We start from the raw sequence: 9,183 nt of genomic DNA, 5'->3' as shown, positions 1-9,183 counted from the left end.
GAACTTTTCGAGGGTGAAGGAAATGTTCTGGAGGTTGTCTTGGGTAATGGTGACAGTGGTGTGTACATAATTGTCAAGCTTCATTGAACTAACCCTTAAGATCTGGACATTTTCATTCATGTAAATTACACCTCAATTTTTTAAAGTAGAGAAGAGGCAACGTCTTGAGGAGCTTTTGGTGGTGGTACTGGGGCATCTCTGGGGCGCAGGCTTCAAAAGTATCCATAGTATCTTGAGTTCAGGACTCTGCTAAGAGTGGTTTTGCAACCAAAATGTAGGCTGACCGCAAACGACCATAAGATCCACAGCGACCAGAGCTACGGATCCCTATTCTCATTACCCGGATCATAGAACTAGACAGCTACCACTAGATAGCTTCCCTTCAATGGTGATCTTCCCCCATAAACCCAGAGCTCTCCAAGGGGAAATTGAAATTGAGGTTCTGGATATGTGGGGTTGGAAATTCCCATACAACTCAGTGTCTGGAGCTGCCACCAAATGCAAATGTCTACACTTTACAAGACAGTAACATTTCAAATGGCACTCTGAGAGAGGAGATAATGGACTATAGTAGATTTTCTCCCCAGATGTATTTGCTGCACAAGGCAAAAATTGCCATTGTGCTGGCAGATTTCTTCTCTTCATTTAAATCCACAGATTGTGCATCCCAGACAGCTGGCATGGACCACCGGATGTCTTGTTACAGGGAGGACCCAGCCTTTATCACACCGTGGCCCTGAAGCCTGCTTCCTGTGCCTTGGAAGTATGAGAGCTATGTTAAAGGTCAGCACTTTTTAAGGAGGAGGGACCCTGCAGGAGGCATGAGCAATGGGTATGTGGTAAGAGTTCAAGGTGAACAGGCTGAGCCAGAAACAAGAGTGCATAAAACTCCAATCCTGCCTTTGGGACATAAGGGGACCAGAACCCAGGCTCTTTCAACTGGCTTCCAACCATCTAACAGGTTAGAGCTTTCTCATTTTCTTTCAACTATTCCCGGGCATGGGCGTTTTGCAGAAATAAAGTGGAGGAAACAAATTTTTTTTTGTAAACCTGTAACTACTTGATCTCTCTTTCTGGCCTTCTCCAGGATCACGCTGTAATCCAATCTGCTCCCCAGTGTTTCTGATTCCTGGAGAGTGCTTCTTGATACCCCGGTTTGACCATGGCTGGGTGGATCTGCCTTGTGACAGGGGCAGGAGGGTTTCTGGGTCAGAGAATCGTGCATTTGCTGGTGGAGGAGAAGGACCTACAGGAGATCCGGGCACTGGACAAAGTCTTCAGCCCAGAATTGCGGGAGGAATTTTCTAGTAAGTGAACTTGGGTTCATGGGTGGGTAGCTCCATCTTAACCCCTGGGTACGTGTGGGGAGAGGGTGGTTGTCTAGCAAATCAAGGAAAGTGGTAGCTAAATCAAGGCTAATCCCGGGTCCAAAGTCATCGGAAAGGAAAACAGAAGTGGTGTAGTGTAAGAGATACAAGGCTATCAGGAGACTGGGTCTGACTCTGATCCAGAACTAGAGAGGAATGACCATAGGTCAGCCACTTTGGCCTCGAGGTCTCTTTTCTTCTCATTTATAAAATCATGTATCAGTTCTCTCCCTTGTCAACAACTCTTTAATGTTCTGAAGATTTCAGACTTTGCAGCATCTGCAAAGGGCAAACGAGCACCATTAACCCAGAGACTCCAGCAGTAGGTCCCCGTGCCTCTTGATTGTCCTGGTCCTTCTGTGGCTTCATTTAGCATTGCCAGTGAAGGTGAAATAAAAGGAAGTGAAGGTGAAGCTGAGTGTGTGTGTGTGTGTGTGTGTGTGTGTGTGTGTGTGTGTGTGTGAGAGAGAGAGAGACAGACAGACAGACAGACAGAGAGAGACACAGAGAGACAGGGAGAGAGAGAGGTAGGGAGGACACACAGCGTGCAATGAGGGAGCCAGAGACAGAGTGCGGATTCCTCTTGTGGATTCCCTGAACATCTCTTTTTACCTTTTGTCTCCACTCATCACCACGAGAAAAGTGGCTGCAGCATTTGCTGGACAACCTCACTGCTCTGCTCTTTTCCCAGATTGCTGACCCTGGAGCAAATGCAAAAGCTAGATTTATAAGACCTATTTCACCCCTCCAGATCCTCAAAACAACCCTGAGAGGAAAGTAGGAAAGGGGTCTCACCCCACAGGACAATGAGGAAATCGAGGTAAAGGTAAAGCGACTTACCGAGGCCCTCTGATTAATGGAAGGCAGGGCTCAGAGTAGAGCCTCATTGCAGAGGCCCCTGTTCCCCCTCCCTGCCCTCCCAGACAGTGCCCGTCACTCTCCTTGTCTTTCCTGTGCTCTGAATGTCTCAGATGTCCTATTTCCTCTACCCTCTGCCGCAACGGTGTCTCTGGTGAACACACAGGAACATACATGATCAACATCGACTGGGTGTAACCCTTATGTCTCAGCAATACTTACAGTCTGACAGCTGATGCCCCAAACAGGCGACGTTTAACCTAGAGAAGCAGTCTCCCAGGGTGACAAGTCACGTGGTGTCAGAGACGGGCCGGGGCCTCTGTCAAGATCACAGGGGAGAAGCCTTACAGTGGTTTTCCCGTGCCAGGCCCTGTGCTCGGTGTGCTACATGCGCCAACTAGTTTGCTCCTCGTGACATCCCTGTGGGATAGGTAATATCGTCCTCCTCTTTTTAGAGATGAGAAGGCAGGGCTGCCTGGGTGGCTCTGTCAGTTGAGCTTCCGACTCTGGTTTTAACTCAGGTCATGATCCCACAGTTTCATGGGTTTGAGCCTCCGCCTTGGACTCTGTGCTGCCAGCACAGAGCCTGCTTGGGACCGTCTCTCTCTCCCTCTCTCTCTGCTTCTCCCCCATTTGCGCTGTCTCTGTCTCTCTCAGAAGAAATAAATAAGCTTAAAAAAAAAAAAAAAAAAAAAGATGGGAAAGCAGGCACAGAAAGGCATCTTTGTCCTGTCAAGGCTGCTATAACAATACACCATAGGCCGGGTGGCTTAAACCCAATTTATTTCTCACAGTTCCGGGGACTAGAAGTCCAAGAGCAAAGCAGGGTCATGTTCTGGTGGGAGCTCTCTTCCTGGCTCATAGCCTGTGCCATCTTGCCGTGTTATCACATCGTACTAAGGGGGAGGGATCTCTCTCTGGGATCTTTTATCAGAATACTGATCCCATTCATAAGGGTTAAACCCCCATGACCTGATCGCCTTCCGAAGGCCCTATCTCCTAACACCATCGCGGTGGCATTAGGATCTCAACACTTGAATGTGGGGGGACACAAACATTCAGCCCATACACAGCCAAGGCTAAGGTGTTCAGGGTCCCACAGCTGAAAAATGGCAAAGCTGAAACTGAACCCAGAAGGTCTAGCTTCAGCGGCTGTGCTTTTAACCACTATTTTGTCTAGTAGCTTCTCTTAGGTCTCCCTACAGCGCAGCCCGCACCGCATAAGCAACTGTCTATTCAGTCTAGCAAAATACTTCTCAAGTTCACAGAGCCTCGGAGAGGGCGCGAGCTGTGCCGCTCCCACCAACACAGTCGCAGCGCCCTCTGCTGGTGTCTCTGCGCCCCTCCAAGCTAATAGGGTAAGAGCCCTTTCTTCTGGCTTTGGGCTTCTCCCCCCTCAACTTGTCAATTCCTCGGAGCCAGCCTGTGGAAGTCAGCAGCAAAGAAGAGGCAGAGGAAAGGAGGGGGAAAGGCAGAAGTGGAGACACAAAATTCCCACTGATCGCCAGCAGCTTTTCCTCTGCTTTCTTCCTCTTCGGGGAGTCTTGGAGTTGCCTGAAAAGGGAAGGGGCGGGAGGGGGTGTCGCAGAGCAAATTTGGCAGAGGCTTAAGCAGAGCAGATGGTTCCTCCAAGTTGTAACCCAGGAAGGAAATTTCTCAGCCCTGAGTTTTTCACTCTGAATTTCTCTCTCTCACTGTTCTCTGGTCTCCATTGCCAATTTCAGTTAAGTTGCCTTATCCTTTAAATACACACATACACACATATGTATATACGTAGACTTATCCTTAATCTGCCTCAGGAAAAAAAAAGTGCTAATCCTGCATTTGGGTGACAGGGGGAAGAGAGCAAAGCTTGAAGGCAGTGGGCAGGCTTGAGTCTTCACTAGAAGTGTGACTTAGACCTGCCCCTTAACCTGCCTCAGCCTCAGTTTCCTTGCCTGTATAGTGGAAATCAGAGTATCTTTGTCATGAGATAGCTGTGAAGGAAAAAACCAGACAACTGTACAAGTTGTGTACAAAGGAGAAAGCACAAAGTAAATGTGGGCAATTTACCCAAACTGTATGCAGTGCCATGTTTATGCCATGGGTTTATCCATTGCCCTTGGCTAGATGGTCAGAATGCCAGTTCCTCGGCAGCTGAGTCATTTGCAGCAACGATACCTGCTTTAGATGATATCTGACAAAGCGTTCCCTGTCAATGGCTCCACTATCCTTCTGGTCACCCAAGCAGGAAATACTCAGGCTAACATTGACTCTAACAAAACCTCTTCCTCTTAGCCTACCTCCAATAAGAACCAGGACCTGTCTGGGTAAGGTCTGGAAAGTCAACCCTGCCTATCTCTCCCTGACCCTGCTCCCTCTGTGGGAGCCCTGGTTCCAGTCCATCTCATCTGAAGTTTGGTGCAGACACTCTGATTCATCTCTCGAATGCCCTGCTCTCTTTTAGATGTACCACACCAATCCATTTTATATACCGCAGCCGGGGTTACCTTCCTACACCACCACTCTGTTGGCTTCTTTCTCTTCTTGTTCCAAACCCGTACATGATTCCTTATTCCCTACAGAATTAAATTCCAATTCTTTCCTCATAAGAGGAGGAGTGGATATAAATCCATTCTTCATAATCACCCTACTCTCCTTAATGAATTTTATGAATTTCCCATGAATCACTTTAATAATTTTTGTCCCAGGTGCAGTTGATCCCTCACTGCTCAAATTCCTTTTTTTTTTTTTTGAAATAAAATGGGGTGGAAACAGATGTTTGCTCTATCCCAATAAATGTTACACATCCTGATTTCTGTGCCTTTGTTTACTTGTTCCTTCTGTGGATTTTCCCCCTATCCCCACCCTCCCCTCAATGTACTTGTCCTTGGGACTTGGGTAAATGCCACCTGTATCAGGAAACTTCCAGATCCCAAAAGACTTCCAATGACCTGACTCATGTTCACCCAGAGCTCCAGAGCAAGATCAAGCTGACCATTCTGGAAGGAGACATTCTGGATGAACAGTGCTTGAAGAAGGCCTGCCAGGACACCTCAGTCATCATCCACACCGCCTCTATCATTGACGTCATGGATGTTGTTCACCGAGAAACCATCATGAATGTCAATCTGAAGGGTACAGTACCCCAGGGAGGATATGGGATGATGTGGGCAAGTGAGGCTCAGAAAACAGAACAGGAGGGGAGGGGAAGCCCCCATCCCTGAGCACCTGCTGAGCCCGTGCCAACTGCTTTTTCTTATCACCACTGAGAGATGCAAGGCTGTTATCCCCAGTTTTTAGATGAGGAAACCAGGGCTGAGAAGGGCTAAGTAACTTGTCAAGTCCCCCTGAGTAGGAGAGCTAGAATTTACACCCACACCTGTGTGTCTCCAAAGGCCACACAAGCTCTTCTTACTGTAGCTCTACTCAAACATCGACTCCATTCCGACCTTAAACTCTTGCTATCCAACCACCTCCTACCTCCCCTGGGCTAGAATCAGACCTTACAAGTGCCTCCCTGGTCATCATTTCAGCCCTTCTGTGTGCCTCTAAGTTGGCGGTCACCCAGTGAGGCCGAGACCAAAGAGCTCTGTGATATAAAGGGCCCCCATGTCCATCATGAGTGATGGGCCGTAGCTCTGGGCCAGTTTCCTTCAGGCAGGACTCCTGTGCAGGATCGCCAAGCATAATGAGAATACCTAGCACCTTCCTGCTTACCTCAGAGAAGGATTCCTCTCAAGAGACCTAGAAAAGCAAGTTCACAGCAGTCTGACAGGACAGAATTACCCAGCACTGGCCTTCCCGTGATATTTCTTAATGGTACCAGCCTTCCCTTATCCATAATAGTACTTCTTCAGCTCACTGCTGGGTCTCCTATTAAAGGGTAGTTTCTAGCCAGGTGCGCTAAGTACACCCTTCTTAGATCCTCATCCCTTAAATGCCTGGCTGGTGGCTCTTTCTGATTTATGGCTTTCCAATCTACTTTAGATCCAGACACATTTGTTTAAGGGATTAGTGTAAATCCCTTATTAGCCTGGCACGTGATATTATCCTTCCGATCCCTCGATGCAGTTTCTCTAGGACCAGAGCACTCCAATCCCCAATCCTATCTGGCTTCTATGCCCTGCTCTACAAAGTTAGTCATTAGTCTACTCAGAGGCTCCTTTTCTAAAGTAACTCATGGCTTTAGGATCTCCAGCCTAAAGAAGCACAATCTCAAAAAAGACCCTTTCTCATTTCTACTTAGCCACACCCTCACCAACTCCCACGCTGCAAGGAGGGTGCTATATTACCCGACTTTTCCTTTTTTAGCCCCTCTCTCCTAACTCCTGCTCTCCAGGGCTCACAACAAGAGGGGATTTGGAATCACTGACAAGTGTTAGCAGTATCAGTGAATTAAAACCAATGTCACTCCCAGGTTTAGAAAATACTTCATAGGAATGGTCATTTCCCCCTTTGCAGATAAATTAGCCTGTAATTCTCTCAGCCTCTAGATTTGATTTTTTTTTTAAATAAGGCTGTCTCTCTAGAAAATTAAATTGCACAAAGACCTTAAAGGGTATTTTTTAATAGAAAGAAAGAAAGAAAGGAAGGAAGGAAGGAAGGAAGGAAGGAAGGAAGGAAGGAAGGAAGGAAGGAAGAAAAAGAAAAACAATGCTTTGCCGGGGAAATTCCTTCCTTATGGGAATGATGCCTGCGTCACCTCCCCCAGCCAGAGGGATTCTGCAAGATCCTCCTGGTATAGGTATTAACCAGCAGAGGGCACACTCCTCTTTCCCGTTCTCCACCAGGCTGCCCAGAGAGAGCCGGTGCGGCTCAGGAATGCTAAGGAAAAGGAAGGTTTATCACGTCCGCTTTTCAGACCTGGGTCAAAGAAGTCACAGCCAGAATTAGGAGTGGTCTTTGTAAGGATCACTCAGTCAGGATTAGGTAAAATTCTAGTCCATATTCTGAGACTATGGCCTCCTAATAACGTTATACTTAAAATAACCTGTTTTTAATGAAGTGGGAGGGATAAGTGATCATTTTTGTAATGTCTTTACTCAACAAAACATAAAATGGCAACCCTCTGTCCTTTTCCAAAATTAAAAGTACACACACAGGTCCAGGAAATCCAAAAGCCTAGAAATTCTTGCTCTCCAGAACCCAAATGTCGGTTTGTTTTCATTTTTGCAGTTTTGCATTGTATCTATGGCTATAGCATAGTCAGATCTTAGCCAGAGACACAGAGGAGTACACTCCTGATCTACAATAACTACCTCACTTGTGGGTTAGGGGGTGGACATGGTCCGTGGGCATGGCTGGCCCTGTGGGTTATTTGTTGACACTGACTGCATGTTCCCCATGGGCAGGTACCCAGCTCCTTTTGGAAGCCTGTGTCCAGGCTAGTGTGCCAATCTTCATCTATACCAGCACCATAGAGGTGGCTGGGCCCAACTCCTACAGGGAGATCATCCAGAACGGCCACGAAGACGAACATCTCGAATCCACATGGACCGCTTCGTATCCATACAGCAAAAAACTTGCGGAGAAAGCTGTGCTGGCTGCTAATGGGTGGGCTCTTAAAAATGGTGGCACCTTGCACACTTGTGCCTTAAGGCCCATGTATATCTATGGGGAAGGAAGCATATTCCTTTATAACCAAATATACCAGGCCCTGAGGAACAATGGGATCATCAAACAGAGCAGCAAATTCTCCATAGTCAACCCTGTCTATGTAGGCAACGTGGCCTGGGCTCACATTCTGGCCTCGAGGACCCTACAGGACCCCAAGAAGGCCCCCAGAGTTGGAGGACAGTTCTATTATATCTCAGATGACACACCTCACCAAAGCTATGATAACCTCAATTACAGTTTGAGCAAAGAATGGGGCTTCTCCCTTGACTCCAGAATGAGCCTTCCTCTATTTCTGGAGTACTGGCTTGCCTTCCTGCTGGAAATAGTGAGCTTCCTACTCAGTCCAATTTACAAATACCGCCCCCCCTTTACCCGCCACACGGTGACATTGTTAAATAGCGTGTTCACCTTCTCCTATAAGAAAGCTCAGCGGGACCTGGGGTATGAGCCACTCTTCAGCTGGGAGGAAGCAAAGCAAAAGACCATGGAGTGGATTGGTTCCATAGTGAAAGAGCACAAGAAGTCCCTAAAAACAAAGACTCACTGATCTGGGGTGCCAAGGACGTAGAGGGAGGTCTTTCAGGCTCTCCCACTCTGGCTTCCCACAGAAAGAAACAAGGGCACAAGCCTGGGTCCTACTGCCTCCCATTTCCAAGATGGCCACCTTCCTTTACAAGATGGTAACCCTTCCCCATCCCTGGCTGAACCAGCAGCTCTCTGTCCTACCCACACTACAAAGGACAGACGAAAGCCTCCAATGCCGATTCTGAGCTATTCGGGGCTGTTTTGCTAAATAGTTTTGCCTATCGGTTCCGTTTCCTTTTGTTACGTGTGAAACATTTCTTAACTTTTAAAAATTCCGATTCCTACACACAGCTCAATGAAAAGAGTAATAAATGCTTTAATGCCTAATCTGGAGGACGCTGTGGTTGACATGGACACACACCTTCCTCCTTTCCCTTCCATGTCCAGGTATCACTACGTCCTTTTTAGGAAGGTAGCATGGAACGGAGGTGGGCAGAAGTGTTTGGAGGCGGGGGGGAATCAAGATCGACTGAGTACCAGTATATATCACTGCATTAATCCCTCTCCAGAAAACTAGGAGGTAGGGATTAGTACTTCTTTTTATTGACAAGGAAACCCGATCATCATGACCACCAACTGTTAAGTGACCAGGCCATTTAACCCAGACAGACTGACTTGACAGCCCCTGTCCACCGACTCATGAAGCCTGAACTGCCTAAAATTTGCAGCCGAACGGGGATGGCGCAGAGGGGTTTGTCAGCGGGTGCAACAGAGCCCTGGAGTGTGCTTCTTGGGAGAGCCCGGCTCCTCTGGGCCACCTCCTTCTCACCCAGCT

General features: G+C 47.7%; 1 protein-coding gene across 1 annotated transcript; it reads left to right on the top strand.

The window, feature by feature from the left end:
• The first annotated feature begins 799 nt into the window (after positions 1-799).
• On the top strand, positions 800-8,735 carry LOC109272160 (3 beta-hydroxysteroid dehydrogenase/Delta 5-->4-isomerase). The gene is made up of 4 exons (XM_019458018.2): positions 800-961; positions 1,088-1,307; positions 5,178-5,342; positions 7,559-8,735. The coding sequence occupies exons 2-4, from the start codon at positions 1,163-1,165 to the stop codon at positions 8,368-8,370; spliced, it is 1,122 nt and encodes a 373-aa protein (XP_019313563.1). The 5' UTR covers positions 800-961; positions 1,088-1,162; the 3' UTR covers positions 8,371-8,735.
• The last annotated feature ends 448 nt before the right edge of the window (positions 8,736-9,183 follow it).

This window comes from Panthera pardus, unplaced genomic scaffold (genome assembly GCF_024362965.1).
Source record: "Panthera pardus isolate Hobbes unplaced genomic scaffold, ASM2436296v1 HiC_scaffold_11, whole genome shotgun sequence".
Taxonomy (NCBI): domain Eukaryota; kingdom Metazoa; phylum Chordata; class Mammalia; order Carnivora; family Felidae; genus Panthera; species Panthera pardus.
This window is presented reverse-complemented; position numbering and strand designations above follow the sequence as displayed.